The 25,198-nt window shown below is 40.1% G+C and overlaps 1 protein-coding gene across 2 annotated transcripts in view; it reads left to right on the top strand.

Annotated features, from left to right (window-relative positions):
- Window positions 1-20,298, top strand: part of GPIHBP1 (glycosylphosphatidylinositol anchored high density lipoprotein binding protein 1) — a 31,915-nt gene extending 11,617 nt beyond the window's left edge. For both annotated transcript variants that reach the window (XM_056822979.1, XM_056822978.1), the window contains exons 4-5: window positions 8,858-8,974; window positions 14,335-20,298. In XM_056822979.1, the coding sequence (XP_056678957.1) occupies window positions 8,858-8,974; window positions 14,335-14,567 (350 nt within the window). In that variant the 3' untranslated portion in view covers window positions 14,568-20,298. The remainder of the gene's footprint in view (window positions 1-8,857; window positions 8,975-14,334) is intronic.
- Window positions 20,299-25,198: the final 4,900 nt, after the last annotated feature.

Genomic DNA, 25,198 nt, shown 5'->3' with positions numbered 1-25,198 from the left:
TAGGCAGAGAAAGTGCCCATGGTATGATAGATAGGAAAATCAGGGTTCAGATCCTACCTTAGATCATACTAGCTGTGTGACCCCAGGCCTTAGTTTCCTCAACTGCAATATGAGAGGGGGTTGACCTGAATGGTTCCTTCTGGCTCCTAAATCCTTGATCCTTTAAGAAAACGGGAAACTTGAACTTTATCAGAATGAAGAAAAAAAATGAATAGTCTCCTTCCTGGTGACAGAAGAGCCCTGAGCCTCTGGACATTGTTCCCCCCCCCCCGCCCCCAGGCCATTGTCTTTCTTCCCCTCTTCCCACCAAGACCCTGTTCTGATGTTATCTGCAGGCCTCTTTACCTCTTCAGTTCAACTGAATTCAACAACACAAAGTGTGTTAAGTGCCTACTGTGTAGAAGGCCTTGAAGCTATCTGTTGAATTTTTATCCCACTTACCTTCTATCAGCCTCAGCATTTCTCAAACATATTTATCAAAAAAAGGAAGTGTTTGGCAAAATCTTTGTGTGTATCCTGTTGTTCTCTAGTTGGCCTAAGAGCTGAGACGGCCAATATCTTATCTAAACGTTGCAGCTCCTTCAGAACCTGGTACATTGTAGGCACTTCAACTGTTTGGGGATTGATATAGGGCCAGTTCTTTAAATCTAATGGGAGCCCAGATATATAGATGATTCTAGTAGAAGAAAGGGAGAAAGATAAAGCCAGAGAAGTCCAGGCAAAGTTCTTTGAGAAATTTGAAAAGGAGTGGACACTTTCACTTCAGCATAAAGGATCAAGGAGGACTTCGTAGAGGAGGTGACATCTGAATTGGGCCTTGAAGAAAGGGAAAGGGAGGGTCTTCAGTGAACTGAAATGGGAGGAGAAGGAATAAACAAAACCATTCCACAAAAATGGAACAGAGTAGTCCAAGTTGGTTGATACATAAATTCCCTAAGGGGGCATCTGGGTGGCTCAGTGTATTGAGAGCCAGGTCTAGAGATGGGAGGTACTGGGTTCAAATTGGACTTTGGACACTTCCTACTTGTGTGACTCTGGACAAATCACTTATCCTTCACTGCCTATCCCTTCCTGCTTGTCTGCCTTGGAACACAATATTGATTCTTAAGCTAAAAAGTAAGGGTTTAAAAAATGAAAATAAAATAAACTCTGTAAAAGGGGGTGATTAGGGATAAAACTAGATAGGTTATCTCTGAGCCAGGTGGTAGATGCCTTCACGCCACTATCAGGAGGTTATACTTGATCCCTCAAGTAGTGAACCAACTTTGAGTAGAAAAGTAGAACAATTAGAGTAGTGCATTGGGAAGATGACTTGGGCATCTGGTAGTGTTAAAAATCATTTATTTTCTATTAAAATCATGAGCCTTCACCAGGAATATCACAGCAATCTGAGAGTTTATTCAAATAGAACATAGAGGGAAAATAAGCAGTAACAGTCAAGACCTTGCTAAAGGAAGAAGGCCTGATTCTGGATTACAAAGCACCTCTTTTTATACAGGGCCAGTTTGGGATTCTGATCAATAAACTCACTTACTGGATGGTCAGCAGTCAGGACTGTGGCCTGGACCTCTGGACCAGATATCTACCTTAGGGTTGGCTTATTTGCGTATCAGCCCCAAATGTTCGGGCTAAGAAATGCTCAACAGATAAAGTCCCAGATGCCTTGGGATTCCTTCATTAGAATATCTAGTTCATCTGGTCTTAGGCCCTTCCTCTGGATCAGGAGCAAAATGTCCCTTCTGCTGAAATTTAGCAGGCTACCATGCATCCCTAATAGTCACATTCTACTTCATTACAGCTAAATGTCCGCGATTATGTCTATATTATATTCTCATAGTTATGTCCAAAATGATTTTTATCAGTGTGAAGGCCGAACCAGAGAAAAAAGAACTCTGAAGGGCGGAACGATACTTGAGTCCCAGGGGCTGCCAACACAACACACTGTCCTGGTCCAGACTGTCTTCCTTGGCTTGTTCTTGCCTCCATTTTCTTTTGAGCCAGCTCCATCATTGCTGCCACTACTTCCTCTAGGAAGATTTCTGCCTTCCTGCCCCTCTCTACTGCTCTCCCTTCCCTCCATCTACTCCCCTTGTCCCACCTGCTGGCTCCACATTAGTGTTGGCATTTGGAGACTGTTTGCAGAGTCTAAGAGGTTAAAAAGACCTCAGATTTCCTTTAGCCCAGCCAATGCTTATATAAAAATCTCCTCCACAACATCTAGCCTAAACCTGTCACTCTTTAGTCAAAGAAACTGAGGACAGGAGAGATTAAGTAATATAGCCTAACTGTGTGACTGACTCTGCCTCCTCATCTGTAAAATGCAGAAGTTGAACTCGGTGATCGCTAAGATACCAGCTCTAAAGCTATGACCCTATGACACCCCCAATAAGGGTTTACCCAGTGTTCACTCATGACTGCTCAATCCCCTTTTGGATAGTTCTGATGGTTAGGAAGTTTTTCCTTTCCTCGAGCCTGTTTGTCTGACTGCAGATGCCACCTGTTGGTCCTAATTCTTCTCTTCAATGTACACAGAACAAAGCTAATGCCTCTTCTATATATTAATAACATTTACTATTCTTGAATATAAGGATCAATCTTTCCTAACCTCCTAGTCTTTTCTCCTCCAGCTTACACATCTGCAATTCCTTCAAGAGATTTAAGAGGTACTTTTGGATTTGCACCTCCTTCAGCTACTCCTCTTTATCTATGTGGCCTTAAACAAATCACTTTACAGCTCCACAACTCAGTTTCCCTACATGTAAAATGAACAGCTTAGACAAAATAATCTCTGAGGTCTCTTCTAGCTCTGGACCCCATAATCTAATAATTTTCCTCTTCTCTTTGTCAGTCAGTTCATCAATAAGTCTGTTATATGTCCCTAGTCCATAAGGGAGACAGGAGGTAAAGGCCCAGTTCTGTCCCTTGGGGACTTCATAATTTAGTTTGGAGGTCAACAAGTGTTTTGTTTTGTTTTTTAATTGTAAACCCTTACTTTCTATCTTAGAATACTGTATATTGGTTCTAAAGCAAGAGCAGTAAGGGTTAGGCAATGGGGGTTAAGTGACTTGCCCAAGGTCACACAGCTAAGACGTGTCTAAGGCCAGATTTCAACCTGGGACCTCTCATCTCTAGGCCTGGCTCTCAATCCACTGAGCTACCCAGCTGCCCCCAAGTGTTTGTTAAACACCTACTTTGTGTCAGGCACAGAGTGGGTGGGAAGGAAGGAAGGAAAGAGGGATGGTGAGAGGGAGGGAAAGAAGGAGGGAGAAAAGAGAGAGGGAGAGATGGGGAGAGGGAGAGAGAGGACAGGGAAAGGGAAAGAGAGAGAGGGAGAGGGAGAAAAGGAAAAGGAGGGAGGAAGGGAGAAAGGAAGGAAGTCACAATCTAATAGAAAAGATAACATGTAAGCAGCTCTGTACAAATAAGTAGGTAAAGGATAAATTAGAGATAATCAACAGAGGGAAGGCATTCACATGAAGGAAGATCTAAAAATATTTCATGTAGAAGATGGGATTTCCACCGAGACTTGAAAGAAGCCAGGGAAGCCAGGAGATAGAAAGGATGAAGGAGAGCTTTCCATGTATGGGAGACAGCCAGAGAAAATGCTCAGAGTCAGGAGGTAGAGGGTCTTGTGTGAAGGACAGCAAGGAGGCCAGTGTGACTGACTTGATGAATATGTGGAGGGGAATAAGATGTAAGGAGGCTGGAAAGACAGGAAGGGGTCAGAAATTGAAAAGTCAAACGGGATTTTCTATTTGATCCAAGAGGCAATAGAGAGCCCCTGGGGTTTATTGAATAAAGTAATGCCATGGCCAGAACTGTGTTTTAGGAAGCTCACTTTAATGGCTGAGTGGAGGATAGACTGGAGTGAAAGATGCAAGGGACATGGAGCATGGAGTTGGTAAATTGAAAGTTGGTAAGTTGAAACTTAGAGTTGGTGAGGGAAGACGACTTGAAGCAAGAAGGTCAATTAGTAAGCCATTGCAATAGTCCAGTGGTGAAGAGGGGGAAATGAGGCTGAATTAAGGCGATGACCACAGAAGTAGAAAGAAGAAACAGATGGGAGAGGTGTTGTGAGTGTGGAAAGAACAAGATTTAGCCATTGATTGGATACCTAGGGAAAGTAAGAAGTCAAGGATGAGTCTAGGGCTGCAAACTTGGGTTATGGGAAGAATAATGGTACCCTCAACAGAAATAAAGGAATTTGGTATCTGGGCTGGGGCTTGGGAAATAGGCAGAATTTCAACAGAAATGGGAGAGGGAAGATCCCATGTAGATGAGGCAGAAAAGTGTGGGTGTGTTTGGGGAATAACAAGTAGTTTTTATGACCCCTCATTCTTGCTGTGAGCCTCAATCACCTCCTTTTGGGGAAAAGACCTGGGTAAAACATGACTTTTCTGACATGCAAATGATAGCTGTTAATATGCTACAGTTCACTTACACTGACATTTATCTATCCAGTCATTGGCCCTTTGGTTCACCTGCAAGAGAAGCTGTTTGAAATAATGAGGAATAGTAGCTTGGGGCATGTTTGTCGAGCTCATATTCCTATAATGATTTACAAATCACTTTCCTCTCAACCACTCGGTGAGGACAGTAGTAATTATCCCCCTTTCACAGATGAGGAAACTGAGACTCAGAAGGCTGGGGATTTGTACCCAAGATAGCCTAACTGTTAAATGGAAGCACTGGATCTTGAATCCAGATAATCTGACTGGAAAGCTAGTGATCATCCTTCTGTTCTGCCCCATTCTCTGAGTGGCTGAGAGAATAGTAGTGCTATCAACAGAGACAGCGACAGAGACTTCAGGAGAAGGAGCTGGTTTGGCAGGGGAAGATGATGAGCTCCATTTGTATAAGGTTGAGGGTGAGTTGCCATAGGATATCCCATTTTTAAATTAGTCTTTCATATGAACCTTTTCTCCCCATTTATTTTGAGCTCACCCAGACTCTTTGAAATGCTGGGCCTCCAAGAAATATTTGTTGACTGCTTTTGATTGCCTGAACCTCAACTGTAGGTCCAACTATATGATAAGGATGATATGGCATGCTGTGAAAGAGACAGTGTCATAATAGCTCCCTTTTCTACCATACTTTGCAATTGGCAAAGTCCTTTCTTTATCCACAACAACTTTATTAAGTAGAGTTCAAAAATGATCACTTACATTTTATGCATGGAAAAACAGATGCCAAAGAGATGAGGTAATTTGTCCACATCCCACTAGTAAATATCAAAGCTACAGCCTGAAAACAGTCTCCCAACTCCACTTCCAGTGTTCTCTCCACTGTTCCCCAAAGGCCTCTCTGGGAGCCCAATGTTTGGAAGAGGAGTTAAGACACCCCCAAATTAATGAAATAATACCAGGCAATCCCAACTAACAATCTCAAACTGTTCCTTTCTATAAAATCCTTTAAAACACACATACACACAAGTAGTGGTGCCTATGGCTGTGGATCATGGAATGCCACAATCTCAAAAGAACAAAATTTTCAAGTGACCCCAAAAGGCAATGAGCAAATGCATGGTACATGTAAGGAGAACACAAACCTACAAATGATGACTCACGTGACAGAAGTGATACAAAAGACATCAGAGACATATCTGGCCCAAAGAGAAGGTAGGCCACAAACATGGCAAGAATGAAGAATAATGGATGCGCAATACCAGCATCAGTATCTTAGAAATATTAAAAAAGATTAAATGCAACAAAAATTTACTAAGTGCCTACTATGTACTAGCAGAAAATTTCAAAGTCATGATGACCAATGGCCTAGGCTTAAATCCTGCCTCTGACACAGATGGGCTGTGTGGCCCTAGAAAAATCACTTAACTTCTTACTGTTCTAGGCAGCTCTCAAAGGCTAGGAAGGATTGACCTATGTTGGAAAAGGGATTTTCTTTTCATCTGAGAGTTCCTATACTAATGAAATCACCAGTCTAGTCCCATTCCCACAGTCCCAGATGCTGTGCTAGGCACTGTAACCATAAAAAAAAATGTGGTTTGCCAAGACTGTGAATTGCCAAAACTGTAAAGGTTTCGGCCAAACTGTAAAGATAATTTTTAGTGTCTTGATTTAAAATCTAAAAATTAAGTGGTCACCATGGGAAAATTCCCAAATATGAAAATGCCCAAGTCAGCTGGGTTTTATGGAGATTTTAATTAATACAAATGAAGAAATTAAGGGAAGGGGAGAGAGAGAGAGAGAGAGAGAGAGAGAGAGAGAGAGAGAGAGAGAGAGAGAGAGAGAGAAAAGTAAAAAGGGCCTAGCCTGAACCTAAGGGAGAGCAAGCCAGTCTTTATCACTCACCACAAGATCATCTTCAAACAAGCTCCAAACCTCCGAACTCCAACTAACTCCAAATAATTTTCAATCCAAAAAACTTCCTCCAACTCAATAAGTCCCTTTTAAAGAAATTTTCTCTTATATCGCCTCTTCTAAACTTTCACGTCTACCAATCACAGTAGATGCTTTTTTCCCAGGACTGCCCATTCTTAGTTCTCATCTTCTTTTGTTCTCACCTTCTCTGTTTAGATAAAATCTACCAAGTACTTCACACCTCTTTTGTTAAGCTTGCCTTTTGTAAGTTGCTTGACCTTTTAGTGATTAATTTAACCTTTACAGGTATTTTGCACCCTTTTTGTATTAGATCTAAAAATAGACCACCTAGCTTAGGGTTTTTGCTTCACTATAAGTATGAGTTGGGGACTTTTCATTGTTCAATCAGGAATTTGCAACTTTATCTTCTCCTAAGGCACTGTCTGAGTAGGGTGGAGTAATTTTAAAGTTCTCAATACATTCCTGACCAAGTACCTCCATTGTAGAGAATGGGGAATAGCTTAATCAAATCTTCTAAGGTACAGTCTGAGCAGTTTTAAGATTCACAGCACTCAGATATCAAAACAAAAACAAAACATTAATAAGAATTATAACTAATGTTTACTTAGCATCCAGTATGTTCCAGGCACAGTGCTAAGTGCTTTACATTTATTTTCATGTGATCCTCACAACTCTGGGAGGTAGGTACTATTATTATCCACATTTCTTAAGTGACTTGCCCAAGATCACATAGCTGGTAAATGTCTGAGGCCAGATTTAAACTCAGGTCTTCCTGACTTCAGACTTGTCACTCTATACACTAAGCCACATAGCTTCCCCTATCTTCTAGGAACTTACATTCCATTGGTACAACCAGAGGAAGGTCTTCAGTACATTGGGTAGATTTTCTTTAGAGGACTTCTAGAAAGGCCATGTTTAAGGGTCCCACTTGATGAGAAGGCACGGGGTCATCGAGGGATGCTATCAGCACCGATGGAAAGAACACCCTCACCAACAAGATCCCTGGGGTATCGAAGTTCATTAAGGAATTGAACCCGGAAATATATGTATTAGCACTATCAGTAAGGCAGGGAAGTTGAACTATTGAGTGGGAAACTAGCATTTTCTACCAGCTGTCCTAGAAAGGCCTTCCCACTCTGAATCCAATAAAACCAGAGAAGGTCCAGACATCTGGGTGAGCATTCCTTAAACTAGCCTTTCAACTATGGTTATAAAGCTGGATGTGTTGACAACAGTGGAAAGAGCAAAATTGGTGTCTGTCCTCCTATTTGTTTGTACCTCTGGAGAAGTCTCATGCCCAAGACTGGGCTGTGAACTGCTTGAGACTTTACGCAGAAGATAACTAAAGAGCTGATGACTGTGACAGGGTCAGTGAGTTGTAACCTTGAACTTCAGAGCTCTTCACTATTATTGTGACATGAGAGGTCAAGGGACCCTGGCAATGAGAAGTCAAAGCTGCGTCGAATGCAAGTATCAGACAGTGAACCTTAGAGTTCAAAAAAGGGAGAAGTCAGTGAGGGCTGGAGTAATCAAGGAAGTGGAATTTGAACAATGGTTAACGTTTAGATAGAGAGAGAGGAAGAAAAGGCATGGGATGATGGGAATGAAGAAGCTGACTACAAAGCAAAAATGTGGAAGTAGGAACAAACCACATATGTAGAAAAGGAGACCACTTCAACTTGTCTATTTCCTTGCTATCTCTCTGATGAGCTTTCTTAAAACTGTTTTCCTTCAACGTATCAACAAATGTTTATTAATCTGGTATAAGATATTATGCTAGGCACTAGCAAAAATGACAGTTCTTCAAGGCACTTACACTCTTCTACGAAGGATATGACAAAAATACAATAAATATAATAACACAAGATAGAATATAAAAAGGTAAAAGTAATGAGGGGCTGCAATCAAGGAAGACTTCAAAGAAAAAGTGGCAATTGAACTGTGATTTGAAGGGAGGAAAGACTTTGTAAATTATATTTTTATTTATTTTGTTAAATATTTCTCACATTTTTTTTAATTTTTAAGATTCATTTCTAAAAGTTTTGAGATCTGAATTCTTCCCTCCCTTCCAATCCATTGTGAAGGCAAGCAATATATGATATCAATTATACATACGTAGTCATACAATCCTAAATTCCAAATTAGCCATGTTGCAACAACAAAAACATACATATCTACACAAACAAACAAAAGGCATAGGCAGGGAAAGAAAGTGAAAAAATATGCTTCAATTTGCACTCACAAACTCATTAGTTCAGATAGATTTTCAATGGGAAGAGAGGCCCAGGGCCTGGGCAAATAATAGTAGTAGGAAAATAATAAGATGATATTAGAAAACAGCTAGTTAACCCCTTTGGTTAATGTTCAGAGAATATGAAAGGGAGGAATGCAATTATTTCATATTACTAGAAAGGCAGATTGGAGCCATATTGCTGACCACTTTTGAATTTTATCCTATAAATCCCAGAGAAAGCATCTACCTCCTTCTCTCACTTTTGCTCTCATCCTCATGTCTCCAGGCTCTCTGGAATGCTACACCTGTAAATCAGTGCCCAATGAGGAGAGCTGTAATAAGATCCAAACCTGCCCATCTTCTAAAGCCTTCTGCAAAACCATCATCTCCAGAGGGAATGCAGGTGAGTGGAGGGGAAGGGGAGCCAACCCATATTGGACAATAGGGACTGTTCCTCATGGAAACAGAGTGGAAGAACTTAAATAGGTAGCCTGATAAGAACCCTGGACAGAAAGTGTGGAGACAGGTTTGAGTCCCTACTCTGCCACTGAGTATGTTATCTGTCCCTAAACTTTAGTTTCCCGTCTATAGAAGAAAGGTGGCTTTCTAAAAAAAGAAGGACTTCTGAGACCTTCTAGCTCTGATATTCTGTGTTCTAAGACCCAACCTACTTCTGTTATTCCACGATTCTATGATCTGGTTCAATTACTACTCTCTTCCTCTATGTCTTTCCCTTTTTCCTTCTCTCTGTCTTCTAGGATCTCTCCACATTCATGGCCCTTCAGTCCAAGGAAAGGAGAACCAAGTTGTTGTTCTGCCTCAGTTATTGTCACAATGAATAATAATGATTCCCATTTCTTTAGAACTGTAGGGTTTAGGGGGCAGCTGGGTAGCTCAGTGAATTGAGAGCTAGCCCTAGAGACGGGAGGTCCTAGGTTCAAATCTGGCCTCAGACACTTCCCAGCTGTGTGACCCTGGGCAAGTCACTTGACCCCCATTGCCTACCCTTACCGCTCTTCTGCCCTGGAGCCAATACACAGTACTGACTCCAAGACGGAAGGTAAGGGTTTAAAAAAAAAAAAAAAGAACTGTAGGGTTTATAGAATCAGTTATAAGGGATCTCAGAAGCCATGTAGTTCAACCTGGACCTTAGCATGGATTCCCCTTTCATCCAATAAGAAATCATACAGCCACTACCTGGTGAGTTCCAATGAGGGGGTTTCAACTTCTGCCCCAGGCAGCCCATTCTTTTCTGAGACAATCCAAACATTAGGAATTTGTCTTGACATCAAACCTAAACCAGCAAATTTGTCCTATTCATTGGTCCCAAGCAGAACAAATCTAAACCTTTTTTATGACAGCCTCTCAAATAACTACTGAAGACAACAATGGGGATCTCATTGGTTAATCTTTTCTCCAAAGGAAGCATCTTCCTTTCCTTTAACCTAGCCTTATATGGCATCTCTAGGCTTCTCAGCATCTTGGGCGTCCTCTTCTGGACATATTCCAGCTTGTCAATGCCCAGCTTAAACCAAGGAGCCCAGAAATGAACACAGTGGTCTGAGCAGGACAGAGGAGACAGGGATAATCACTTTCTGAATCTGAGCTCCTTTTTCTCTAAATTTCTTGGCTTTTTTTTTATCTGTCATATCCCACTGTAGACTTATTGAGCTTAAAGTTTACTAAAACCACCATGTTTCTCACACAAGGATCCACTGCCATCCCATATTTCCCCATCTGATACTAGTAAAGGTCAATTTTTGAATTTATTCCAAATGTTCAACTGATTCTACTATTATAGTTCAATAGTTCTGCTATTGTCTAGCCCTTGTCAGTAAAGCTTGTGTAAGAGATTTTGTCAAGGTGTTTTGTTTCCTGTTTTGTTTGGGAGGGCTTTTTTGGCCAAAATCTGGGTATATTCAATCTGTTTAGTTTTCCTTTAATCTACCAATCTACCAGTAACCATATCAACAAAGAAAATGAGGCAAATCTAACAGGACCTTTTCTTAATAATGGCTGCCATGCTGGCTCATGATGAACATTACTTTTATTTCTAGATGCTTAGAAACTCTCTCACTAAAAATATGCTTTAGGAGGTAGCTGGGTGGCTGAGTGGATTGAGAGCCAGGCCCAGAGATGGGAGGTCGTGGGTTCAAATCTGTCCCTAGACACTTCCTAGCTGTGTGACCCTAGGCAAGTCACTTAACCCCTATTGCCTTGCCCTTATGGCTCTTCTGCCTTGGAACCAATACACAGTATTGATTCTAAGACAGAAGGTAAAGGTTTAAAAAAATATGCTCTAGAATTTTGCCAGGAACTAAAGAAAAGGTTTTGGACCCACAGCATGCAGAATCTACTCAATTCTCCATTTTTGAAATCTGATACATTTCCCCTTTTCAAGTTGATAGTATTTGTCCTATTCTTTGTGATCTTTCAAAGATTATATATAGACTGCTGTGTAGTTCATGGATAGAGTACCAGATCCTGAAGTCAGGAAGACCTGAGTTCAAATCCTGTCTCAGATACTTACTAGTTGTATAACCCTAGACTAGTCACTTAATCTCTGTTTGCCTCAGTTTCTTCCAATTGTAAAATAAGGATAATAAAACTACTTGTGTTCCAGGGTCATTGTAAGGATCAAATGAGATAATATTTAGAAACCACTTAGCACAGTGCCTAGCATATAGTAGATATTTAATAAATATTTGTTCCCTTGTTTCTATCTTTCATAGATTGGTAAAAGAAATTCTGCAATCATATCTGCCTTTTTCTTAGTTCCTCTAAGATATAGTTCATCTAGGCCTGAGCTCACTACATATATAACTCAATGCTCTTTTAACATCTCACTCCTTTTGATTTCAACTCCTAGTTAAACTGCATTGTTCTACTTTCACAGTCCAAAGATCCTGAGAAGAGCAGTTAGATATTTAATGCCTTCTTATTTCCATCTTTAGCCATCATCCTATCTATCTAAGTAATTGTCTTATCCCTTCTTTGAGCTTCCTCTTATATTTTTTAACTTTTTGTGAATATCTTTTGTTTTTACACCACCTAATCTACATTTCCCAATATAGCTCCCTCCCAGAAATTCATATTTTATAACAAAGAATTTTTAAAAAAACTCAAAACTGCCAGCCATCACCCAGCCTCAAATGATGTTCCCTCTATCTTCTTCCATAATAAGAGAATTAAGTGAATTATATCTCCCAGAAGGCTATGTGATTAGTTTGGGGCCCATAGGCTAATAAAAAACAATATTTGACTGCAAGGATTTTACATTCTATTGAGGAAAATGATTGAAAAGAGATATAACAAATACACAAAAGTAATTACAAAATATATAAAAAATAAATCAGTCATTTCAGAGTGGGAAATATTTAGCTACTAGGGGACCAAAACAGATCAACCATTCAATAAATATTTATTAAGCACCTACTGTATGTGTGTGTGCTAGGCATTGTGCTAAGTGATAGGGATATAAAAAGAAGCAAAAGATGGTCAGCCCCTGTTCTCCAGAGCTCACAGGTTAATGGGAGAGAAAACATGCAAACAGCCATGTATAAACAAAACCTGTAAACAGGACATGTTGGAAATAATCGATAAAAGCAATAAAAGAATGGAAGGAGATCAAGAAAGGCTTCTCATAAAAGGTATGATTTTAGATGGGACTTGAAGGAAGCCAAAGGAAGCCACGAGGTAGAGAGGAGGACACGTGGCGGGAGGGGGGGACCAGCCAGTGAAAATGTCTGGAGTCAGAAGACAGAGATGGAACAGTATGTAGGGAGTGGATGAGGTACAAGAAAACATTCTTCTTAACCTTAACTACCAGGCTTAACTCATTCTGGCCTTTAGTGTCCCTGATTCTATTCTTACAAGGTGAGACTACTGCTTTGTATTCTTCCCCATTACCTGTCCATCTTCTAGATATCTTTTTTTTTTGGTTGATCAATTCCTTTTATAGCTATGTTAATTATATATATATTTACATACATATATGTATTTTATAGCTATGTAGATTATTTATAGCTATCTAGATTATTGTTCCTTTTCCTCTTCATCAGAATCATATCGATTTCTTCAGAATTTCATCTATAAAAGCTTCCCCATCTCTCTTAGGAAACCTTTCCCTCCAGAATATTAGGCTGGTAGATTCTACCTTTCTTCTACTCTCTATTCTTTAAAGTTAGATCTTCCCAAATCTAGGTTGTGTATCAAAATAAGCCAGCTTTCCTCTTCTGTATCTGAAGCTCTATGATGTGATGATCACTTACCGTTTCTTCCCATGCCACGCTCCACCGTAGTGCCCATCATTTCTCCTTCAGTATTCAGTGTCACCTATTTGGACAGAATCAAGTCCAGAATAATAGTTGCCACTCCTTACTTCCTCTACTTTTTTGAAGGATGAAATTATCCTTAAAGTAAGTCAAGAATTTGATGACTATTCTACAATTGACATGGGGAGAACTACAGCAAGTTTCTGAATGGTTGAAGTCCCCCACAAAGGAAAAGTATGTATCCTTGGCAACTTTGTGACCTCTTCACCAAAATCCTCCTCTTTTACATTCTTCTCTCCAAGTGGCCTTTATAATATTCTGATAACATCATCTCCTCTGTTTCTCTCTTTATTGCCCATAAACTGAAAGGATTTTTTAACCATATTTTCTCTTTGGAATTCCTAGTTTTCCTCACCAGAATACATCTTTATATATAATGACATTATAAGCAAAATTTCTGCCTTCAACATAGTTGTATTAGTAAGGCCTAAGGACAGACCACAAAAATCACTTCTCCATAGGGATACCTGAGATTCTATCATTGGTGCTTGATTTGTCTGGATTCAATATTTCCCACTCCAGGGTTCCATGTTAAAATCCTACCACTTTTCCCTATAGAGCGGACGCATTCAGTTTCCAACCCTTCAAGGGGAAAAAGTTCCTCAAATAGCATTAAAGAATCTCAAACCTAGACAAGGCCTTGGAAAACATTTCACCCAATCTTCTTTCATAGAGAACAAAACTCCTCCTAAAGAGTGAAAATAACTCATATGATAAGTTAGAGGCAGAGGCAGAATTAGAACCAGCTTCCCCAACTCCCATTTGGAAGTTTTTTCCTTTAACTATACTATCTTTCTGTACATGCCTTCCTCTGAAGCCAAAGAAACTTGTAGCAGCATGACTTGGGGGAGGGAGGTAGAAGCTGAGAGAGTAAATGATAGATGGGATAGGTGGCCTCTTCGTCATCCTCTCTGGAAGGAATGGATAGATAAGGGGGGATGTGGAGCACGTGGGGGGGGGAGGCCTGGCATGACCCTTATTCTCCAAAGTTGAAATTTCCAAGGATGGGGATCCATGAAAAGCAAGATCTTGATCTAATTCCATTTAAGGGGGACCAGAAATAAGCAGGTTTCCCTGCTTCCTACAGAACAGAATTATGCCTGGTTGTCTGAAAAATGTGACAGGCAGAAAAGCAGCTCCCTGAACATTCCAGAGCCCCATCCCCTACTTGGCTCCCCTAAACAAGAGGGATAATGAAGAACAGCTGCCAAAATGAAGTGACAGCTTGAAGTTCAAAGTATCTCCAGGGCTCACTCCTTGGTCCTATGGCAGAGCTGGATTACTGAGCCCTTATCCCCATTGACACAGCCTCTGCCTGGCCTCCTGCCCTAACTAGGAAAAGCTGGAGCTGCCCCCTCCCTCCCTAGGAGGTGCAGCCTGCAGCCATGCCCTCGCCCAGCCTTCTCACTGCCCCCTCCCTCCCATGCAGAGTCCAACTTCTTCACCACCTACTCAGCGTGGTGCTCAGATACCTGCCAAGAAGCCACCAAGATCATCGACGGGACTCACGTGACCGTGTCCTGCTGCCAGTTTGACTTGTGCAATCCCTTGTGGGTAAAAGGCCGAGTCCCAAGACTGAAATCAAAGGGCTCGTGTGAGTGTGGGGGCATGCTGCTGAGTGTGGGGACGGCCATCCTGCTCGTGCTGGGGAGAGACCCATGAAAGGACACCCCAGGCCTTCACTCTGCTGTCGGCCCTCCCTACCTCCGGAGCCCTGACTCTGCTTCCACCCAGCCTGGGGAAGAGCTCTTGGGCCCTTCTCCCCCGGCCCCTGTTCTTTGTTTCCCAAGTGCTGCATTCTACTCAAATCATTCTGTTGCTGTTCAGACCTCTGACATGCTAGGCTCTAAAGGCCTTTCCATGGCGTATGTTCTCAGGTCCCTTCCAGTTCTCATGTGCCATGTCCATGATCTAACTTCTCTCGCTGCTCTGATTTTTCCGTGTTCTATGTTCTGAGGTGTCTCCTAGCTCTAACATGATGGGAGGGGACCCAAGGAAGGAGGAAGCTTCCCTCAGGCCAGCTTGTCTGTCTCCAAGAGACCACAGAAATGTGCAGACTTCTAGGACTGTACTCCAGTCTCCCTGCCTGGGTCTCCCTGTAGGGAAGAAGAGAGGCGTAGGTGATGAGGGGCAATCTGGAAGCAAGCTCCTATAGCTTGGTGCTGGCACTGCCCTTCTTTAATGCCGTCTATCCAAAAGGGATTGTAGAACAAAGGTCTAATGTGGGTTTGGTGGTGGGGAGAGTCATAAAAGAACAAAATGTTTCCTGGGCTATTCATTTTTGATAGAAATCCCACAGACCTCAAAGCATTTTAATCCTTATTGTCTATCCTCGTGCCCAGAGCACTGATTTCTTGCAATAAAGTTTTGGTTCATTGGCAGCAGGATTCAAACTCTCCAGTGACACCAGCAGCTGGCAGATCCCTGCTCCTCTCCGTGACCTATTTCCTCAACTTTAAAGGGAGAGAATTGGACTGTGGTTTGTAAGATCTCTTCCTGCTCTGTCATCCTACCTGCCTGTTGGCCCAGCCAGAACTAGAAATAGGCAAGGTAGGCAGCTGGCTGGGGTATAACATGCAAGGGTCAGAGGCAACAAGGGACACTTTTTCATATAACTTTTTGCAAATGTATATATATTTAAAGCCAAAAATTTATACTCTATAAGTTATTAGGATTGATTTTTGTAACAAATGAGTGCCTGGGCATTTTAGTGAAAGTATAAGAAGGCAGTAGCACATATTGGGGGGGACCATTCTCAAAATTTGTCAGAGATTCACAAACACTTTATGGTTTCTCCAGGTTACATGTTAAAGAATTCAGAGCTGGAAGGGACCTTAGAGAGGTCCAAATCTCCCCAACCCCATGTTATTTATTCTTTTTATTCTATAATGTGAAGAGATATTTTGTTATAACACAATAGCTGTTACCCAGCAAACACCCAAACCCATTTACATAGTACATTCCTTGAAAGACAGCTTATCAATTGTTTCTCCCCATGCAATAACTTTTATTTATGTATTTTTAATATCAGAACTTTTTCCTAGTATACCACCTCCCCAATGATTTTTCTCTTTTAACAAAGAAAAATTGAAGTGAAACCATGAAGTAGCTATGCAGTAGTACATATATTTTTCCTCACCTGTACTGCTCCACCTCTCTGCTCAAAGGAAGAAAATGGTTTCCTCTCTTTTCTATTGGACCAGGATTAGTCAGTGTAATTAATATAACATCAGGGGGGCAGCTGGGTAGCTCAGTGGATTGAGAGCCAGGCCCAGAGATGGGAGGTCCTAGGTTCAAATATGGCCTCAGACACTTCCCAGCTGTGTGACCCTGGGCAAGTCACTTGACCCCCATTGCCTAGCCCTTACCACTCTTCTGCCTTGGAGCCAATACACAGTATTGACTCCAAGACGGAAGGTAAGGGTTTAAAAAAAAAAAAATATATATATATATAAAACATCAGGAGCTTTTTGACATTGTTTTGTTTACATTATTGTAGTCATATGTGTTATTCACTTGGCTCTTCTCTTTTCACTCTGTTTTAATTCATATAAGTCTTCCCATGTTTCTCTGAATTCTGTATATTTGTCATTTCTTATAGAGTAATAATATTCTATTATGTTCATATACTACAATTTAGTCAGTAATTGCTTTATTGATGGACATTCACTTTGTTTCCAAGGTCCTTGCTACCACAAAGAAAGCTACTTTGTTATATATGATTATATATTGTCATTGACTTGTATGAATAGGTATATATAGGCCCTCACTGTGTCAAAAGACATGAATAATTTAGAGGCTTTTTCACATAATTCCAAATAGTTTTCTATAATCAATCCCTTTGCTTTATAGGTGGAGAAAAACTGAGGCCTAGACAAAGTAAATTACCCAAGGTCACACATGACGTAGATTGTAGAGGCAAGATTCAAATCCATATACTTGATTCACAACACCATGTTGAGTTCATCTGTGAGAAGGAGGGACAACCCTACCTATCACATACCAGGAATAAGAGCAGTCACAAGACCTGAGGGGAGAAACCATCCTAAGAAATGTGGGACAGGGTCCAAAGCTTCGATGTAAACCAGAGGCTATTCTGTGACATATCAGGGTGTTCACAGGATAACAGATGATACTCAACTGGTGCCAGTAAGGACATGAAATCAGAGAGTAAAGAGTGAAATAACAGTGGTAGCTTCCAAATCTATGGAGCATTAAATTCAATTGATATTGCATTCTAAATTTTGTGTCATAAATCAAACCTAAAACCCAAGGAGTAAAATCTTACTTAAAAACCTTAGATAGAACAAGATGAGTTAATTCACAGACAAAGGAAATATTTCCTTTCTATGCTTCTTTCTATGTCCATCAGAAATTCCCCTTCCTCTTTCTGAAAGTCCCCTCCCTCTTCCCCTATTTTCCTATAACCCATATCTTTAAAATTTTCCAACTGACAACCTCACAACAACTCTGTGATGCAGAGAGTTCAAATTTAGTATTCCCTTTTTGCAAAGGAGGAACTGCACTTCTGGGAAGTTGTGATTTATCCATAATCAAACAGGAGGCAAATGTTAGCAGATTTGAGCTTAGATTTCCTAACTCCAAGGCCAGTATTCTTTTTCACCCTTCCTTTCAAGCTAACCAAACATGGGATCCAAAATGTGGGTGGTGGAGCTTAATAATAATAAAAAACAGTAATGGGTACAAATTATGCAAGGAAGTTGTGGAACTGTGCAAAACATTCCTCAGCTGAAAAGAATTTAGCAACTAATCTCAAAAAAAATGGAGGTAAGAGAAAGAGGAATACAATGGGAAAGGGGGAGGAAGAAGAATAGGCACACAAGGAAATACTTTTACAATAGAGGGGGAAATGGGACAATACTTGAACCTCCTTCATCTGAACTGGTTCAATGAGGGAAGAATATACATTTATAAAAACTCAGTTGGATACAGAAATCTATTTTACCCAACAGAGAAGAAGAAGGGAATAAAAGAAGGGACATTGCTAGAAAGTGGGGTGGATTGTGGGAGGAAATGGTCAGAATCAAAACAGAATTTTGAGGAGAGATAGGGCAGAAAAAGAGGAAGAAAGAAGGACAAGCGGAAGAAAATTGACTGGAGGAAAAAATGCAGTTAGTATTCATAAGTGTATATGTGAGTAGAATGAATTAACCCATAAAACAAAATCAAATAGCAGAATAGTTTAGAAACCAGAATCCAACATCATATTTACAAGAAACACACTAAAAACAAAAAGACATACACAGTTAAAATAAAGCATTGGAAGCAGAATCTGTTATGCTTTAGCAGAAAAAAAGGCAATAGCAATCATGATCTCTGACAAAGCAAAAGCAAAAAGATACTTAATTTGAAAAGATAATCAGGGAAACTACACTTGCCAAAAGTTGCCAGAGGCAAAGAAGTAATGTCAATGCCAACATATACAAAAATATTAATACTGATATTTGCACCAATATATGTATAGCACCTAAATACTTAAAGGTAAAGTTGAATGAATTACCAGGGAAACTAGACAATAAAACTATATTAGTAGGATACCTCAATTTTCCCTTCTCAGAACTAAATAAATCTAACCACAAAATAAATAAGAAAGAAAGGAGATGAACAGAATTATAAAAAAGACATTATAGAAAACTAAAATTATGCAAGGAAATAGTAGAACTGTGCAACATGTCCATCAAGTTATAAAAAATGTAAACTTTAAATTACTCCACCCTACTTAATCTAACAACACCAGGAATGTCTACACCCATACTTAAGGATTAAGTATTTAGGAAAATGGCCTTTGATAGACATGTGCTAGCAAATGACAAATCAGAAACAGCTGGCAGACCCCTGGGCTGTCCTAAGTCAAGCTAAAGCTAACATTAGTACAGATGAGACACAGGAAAGTGATGTAAAACTGTTTATATATTTGGCATCACTTCCTCTCTTGGGTCACTTTCCCTGGAGAGGTGGCTCTGGCTGGCAGCATGCTAAGCATTCCAGCATCTTGGTGTGAAGCTGTTGTCCGGTTTGGCAGTGAATTTTCCTTGATACTATACTGGGAGAAGTTGAGTAGCTAGTTCAGGTTCAGGCATCCTGGCTGAGCCCTCTTGGAGTTTAGGCTGATTCCTTTCTCCTTTACCTTCCAACACTATCCTCTTAGAGAAAGCCTCTAATCTTTCCCCTGGCAAAGGCCAGGCAGGAGAAATCCTACATCTTTCCTTCTCCCTTCTTCTTAAATTCTTTCCTCTATATTATTTAAAATCACCATAAATTTCCAGCTGAGTTGGGTATTTTATTTGGGATATCCCCTGGCGACCAAAATTAATTTAGTTTATGTCACAACCCTAAAATTATCCTCACAGTCTGGCAATCACGAAAGGATGATGAGAACCCTCAAATTTCTGTGAAATCTCTTTCTTTTCTCTCTTTATTACTTGCTTAAGTCAGTCAGTCTTTTAAACAGCTAACTTGGCTTCAAAACACAGCTGCTAGAGCAGGTGAGTATAAAACATCTTTTTTTTTCTCTCTTTCCTCCTTAATTTGAATTGAAAAGAGCCATGTTTTTTCAAAACCTAAAAGTGGCAGGACTAGGGAAGCTGTTTACTATGAATCCCCTTTCCCTTAGGGAACAAACAACCCAATTAGGCAACCTTCACTGACAATACTGCCTAGATTACTCTTAATTAGCAGTGAGGGAAAATTGGAGGAAGTATTGGCCTTATCCTGCTCCCCATGTGTCTCTAATTTTAAAATTAAATTTAAAAAAAACTTATGAGGCCTGCTAGGAAAATTTACAACAAAATAAGACCCTTGGCAGTAGAGCCATCAACTGACAAAAGGCAAAATTACAGGCAACTTAATGTTTGACTTTAGGAATATGTGGTTACAGCCAGTTCACAACTTAGTTAACAACTGGCTTTTCAGTAAAGACATTATTCCTTTTACAGTACAAACATTGTTCTTTGTCTACTTCATAATCCCAGACTATGTATGGCAATAGCTATACTCTACACTGCTCCTGGTTGGGATTTTACTTGTTGGAGCTGTAATACTGCATCTATTTTTCTCTAAGAGAAATCTGGAAAACACCATACATAAGCTAGAGAATCAGATAGTCAGTCTCCCCTTGAAAAACCCATTTCCCAATCAAACTGACCAATTGTCCCTTCTACTACTCAACAACATGTGGAACTAAATACTCGGCTTGAACTTGTAGAGGAAAGTTTGGGGGAGCTCATAGCTTCTATAAAAAGGATTAAAAGAGATTTAATAATATCCCAGAATAGGAGTGACTTCTCTCTCCATACTTCCTCATTATCAGAATCTCTGTCCCACCCTGCTCTGGACAATATAGCTCCTAGTTCACAAACAAGCCCCTCCCACACCCAACTTACTACTACCCAACCCATTCCTCCTCCCACCCATACTGACCACCCCACCCCCTCCACCCTAACTTCACAACCTGCCCCTGCCTCTTACCCCACCCCCTCCACCCTAAGCTCACACCCTGCCCATGCTTCCTATACCACCCCCTCCACCCTAAATTCACATCTAAGTTCACACCCTGCCTGCACCTCCTACCCTAACCCCTCTGCATCCTTTCCCCCAGATAATGACCCTTCTTCCTTTGCCCCTCCTTTCTACCCTGCTCAATTCATTTCCCATACTGTTCCTACCTCTCATCCTTCTGGTACTATGGGACAACAACAAACACTCCCTCTCAGCATGCCCAACCCTTCCCTTTCTCATACCTACCCCACTGAGAATGGAGCAAGAAGCTTAGAAACAGAAACACAAGAAAATTCAGATAGTTTATTTCCTTTAAAGGAAGTTCCAACTTTCAATAAAAATGGGAACTTGGTATCTATAAGACACCATACACCTTTTAACCCTGAAGATTAAAATAAATTCAAGGAATATCTTCCATCATTTAGGAAGAACCAATATTAATTATAAAAAAAATTAGAGAACATATTCAGAACTTTTGACCCCACTTGGATGGATGTTGACAATTTATTAGAAAAATTTCTGACAAAGAGAAAGAAAAATAATGTCATCTCTCTGGCTAATCAGAAGTGAGGTAGAGGAGCAAATTATTGGCCAACTGAAAATCCACAGTGGAACCCCAATGTTGAACCAGATTACACAAAACTAAACCAGGCCAGAGAAGCATCATTAATAGCTATGAGAGCATGCTCTGAAAGACCTAAAAATAGTCAAAATTTGAAAGAACCCAACAAGAAATTTATGAGACCCCCTCCCAGTTTATGGAAAGACTTACTGATGTAGGAAATACATATATGGACCTTGATTTATCCAGAGAAAGGAACATTAGGCAAAATACATAGGCAATTTGTTGATAATTGTTGTTCAGTGGTAAAAGACTACTTTAAAACTAGCTATCCTAATTGGGACTCTATGGACCTCAAAGAATTGAGGAGAGTAGCAGCCTATATTTATAAGGGCCATGCAGAAAGATCTGAGGAACACAATACATCAGTGGAAGACTTAAAGAAAGAAATTGTAATGTTAAAAGGACAATGGAAAAATCAGGGAGAGACCATAGCCCCTTTGCAGGAATCCACAGATAAATCATTAACATGCCTTTACTGTAGGAAGAGAGACCATGTAATGATGGTCTATAGGAGCTGGCTATGTGGAAAAAAGAAATAATAACAACTTTAGAAATAATAACTACAGGAATCCTAATGCCAATCAAAATAATGACAGTGCTACAAATGAGGAAAATTATAACACTCAACACAATGCCCAAAAACAATATATAAAAAATGGAGCTCATCCACACTATGCTCTGGGTGAGAATCCCCATCAGCGTGGGGAATCCCATAAAACTACCCAAGCACCTTTATGAAGGTGTGAAGGGGGGGTGAGAGCCTTGGAATCAAAGAGTGAAAGCTTTGATTTTCCAGACCCTGATATTTTAATGCCAGTAATCCCTATACATGCTCCCTCCCCACCCCCACCCCCACATAGCAGGGAACCTTGTGTCGCTTTAAAGGTGGGAAATTCATACTATGATTGTCTTTTGGACACTGGGGCATCTAGATAAGTTTTGGTAAGCAAACCAGATGCAAAATGTGACTCTATTAGCTCTCTAAATGTAGTAGGTATATCAGGAAAACCTTTAAAGGTCCCAAAACTTTCTCCTCACATGATATGCATGGGACCCCTAACTGTTGAACATTCTTTTAATGCCTGGATCCCCCACAAACTTTCTGGGAAGGGATTTACTATGCAAACTACAAGCCACAATAATTTGTGCCCCAGATGGTTCTTTATCAGTGGAAGTACCTGAGGAAACTTTAAATTTACTCCCTGTACTTCTCTCAGAGAGCCAGGAGGCAAAAGAGCCTCCCACCTTTGAAATACCTACAGATATACCGGAGTCTCTTTGGGCCACATCTTCTTCCGATGTAGGCTTACTTAAGTCAGCTGTTCCTGTGCAGATTAAAACTAAATCTAGCCCATCTCCTTCCATTCCTCAGTACCCCCTCTCAAAAGAGGCAATTGAGGGTATTATCCCAGTAATAAACTCATTAATTGACCAGGGAATAATAATGCCTTATAAATCTGAATACAATTCACCCATCCTGCCCATTAAAAAACCAAAAAAGGGGCCGATGGTAAGCACCTCTATAGATTCGTACAGGATCTGAGGGCTGTGAACAATCATCTTATAAAGAGACACTCCGTAGTTTCCAACATAAATACTATTATTTCCTCTATTCCTAGCATAGCTACATACTTTATAGTAGTGGACTTGTGCTCAGCCTTCTTTTCCATACTCACACATGAGAACTCCAGGCATATCTTTGTTTTCACCTGGAAGGGCTCCCAGATACATGGAGTCATCTGCCATAAGGATTCATGGAAAGCCCGAGTTTATTTGCACAAATTTTGAGCCAAGACACAGATAATAGAAGTTAGCACCTAATCTCAAAGGAAAAAAAAAGTGGAGGGATGAGAAAAGAATACAAAGAAAGAGCAGAAAGGGAGAATAATAGGGCAAATGATCTTATATAAAAGAGGCACACAAGAAAATATTTTCCAAGTAGAGGGGAAATGAGGGGGCATTGACAATGGAGAAAATTAAATATGAATAGAAAGGAGTATATTTTTCATCAGTTTTACATAGACCTTCAGAAAAATTGATCATGTATTAGAACAGCTATGGCAAAACTATGGCACACATGCCAAAAAGGGTGTGCAGAACCCTCTCTTTGGGCACACCTATACTTTTTTTTTCTATAAAGCCATAGGCACAGGGAAGAGCTGCTCCCCTCTCCCTCTCCATGAACCTGAGGACATTCCTCACTTCTCCCACCCTTCTGCCCATCAGCCCAATGAGAGAGCTTCCTCCCTCCCCTCCCCTCCGCTCCCTGGGATAATGTGCTGGGATAGGGGCTCACATACTGCATTAGGACATGGTAAAGACAATAGCTGTTAAGTCTATGGTGAAGGGGATTCCCATGGTGGGGTTGGAGAGGAGCTAGGTTTGAGGGGAGCATAACTTACAACGTGGCACATAGCTGAAGAGGAGCAGAACTGACAAAGAACAGAGAGTTTGAGTCACTCTCCTCCCATTCTCCATGCACATTTACACCCTGCCCAGAAGCCCATTGGGAGCATTTCTGTCCCCTGTCTGAGTTAAAGGAGGAGTAAAAGACGGGGGGTACATGAGTGGCAGGGCATGGCGCAGCACTCAGTCTCTGGGGGGAGGAATACCGTGGCATTTGGTCTGGGGGTGAGAGGGTGGGGGTGGAGCCCAGAACTCCATCTCAAAAGGGTTCACCATCACTGTATTCGAACATAAAAAACTCACAAACAAATGCAAGAAGGCAAAAATATTAAAGGCATCCTTTTCTGACTACAAATTATATCCAATAAATGGCATTGGAAGCATAGATTTTAAATTAATTGGAAACGAATCTAATTCTTTGTTTTTAAACCCTTACCTTCTATCTTAGAATCAATACTGTAGATTGGTTCTAAGGCAGAAGAGTGGTAAGGACTAGGCAATGGAGGTTAAGTGACTTTCCCAGGGTCACACAGCTAGGAAATATCTAAGGTCCAATTTGAACCCAGGACCTCCTGTCTCTGGGCCTTACTCTCAATCCACTGAGCCACCCAGATGCCCCTGGAAACTAATCTAATTCTAACGAATGAATGGATCAAAGAATAAATCATAGAAACAATCAATAATTTCATTAAAGATAATGGTAATGAGATAGAAACCATACCAAAATTTGTAGGATGCAGCCAAAGTTGTATTCAATGGAAATTTTATATCTCCAAACACATCAATAAAATAAAGACAGAGTAAGTAGATTAATGAATTAGGCAGAAAACTCAAAAAAACTAGAAAAAGAAGAAATTTTAAATCCTTTACTAAACATCCAAATAGAAACCCTGAAAATCAAAAGAAAGATTAATAATATTACCAAATAAAAAAGAAACCCTGAAGTAATGAATAAAACTAGGAGCTGGCTTTATGAAGGAAAAAACTCCAATAAAATGGATAAACCACAGGTTAATTTGATTTTTTAAAAATAAAGAAGAAAACCAAATTACCAGTGTCAAAAATAAAGCCTTGATGCACCATCAATAAAAAGGAAATAAAAACAATTATTAGGAGCTATTTTGCCCAATCATATGCCAATTAAACTGATGATCTAAGTAAAATGGATAAAATATTTACAAAAATATAAATTGTCCAGATTAATAGAAGAGGAAATAGAATACTTAAGCAATCCCATCTCAGAAAAAGAAATTGAGCAAGCCATGAGTTCCCTTAGAAAAAAGCCCCAAGATCTGACAAATTTCAAAATGAATCCTACCAAACATTTAAAAAACAATTAATTCCAATACTATATAAAACTTCTTAAAAATAGTTGAAGAAGTTCCTTTTATGACACAAAGATGATTTTGATATCTAAACAGAAAGAGTAATAGACTACTCTCCCTAATGAGTATTGATGCAAAATTTTAAAATAAATACTACCAAGGAGATTGCAGCAATATATCACAAAGATCATACACTAAAAACAGCTGGGATTTATGCCAAGAATGAAGGGCTGGTTCATTATGAGGAAAACTACATGCATAATTACCATATCATTAATAAAACAACAAAAATCATATGGTTATATCAATACATGCAGAAAAAGCATTTGATAACATGCCCATTTCCATTTTAAATACAGTGATGCCTTGATTCACAAGCACCTTAAGGCTCAAGCAATTTGAGATATGAACAATTACCA

This window comes from Monodelphis domestica, chromosome 3, assembly GCF_027887165.1.
Source record: "Monodelphis domestica isolate mMonDom1 chromosome 3, mMonDom1.pri, whole genome shotgun sequence".
Lineage (NCBI taxonomy): Eukaryota > Metazoa > Chordata > Mammalia > Didelphimorphia > Didelphidae > Monodelphis > Monodelphis domestica.
Note: the sequence above shows the minus strand (reverse complement) of the source record. Positions and strands in the feature narration are given on the sequence as shown.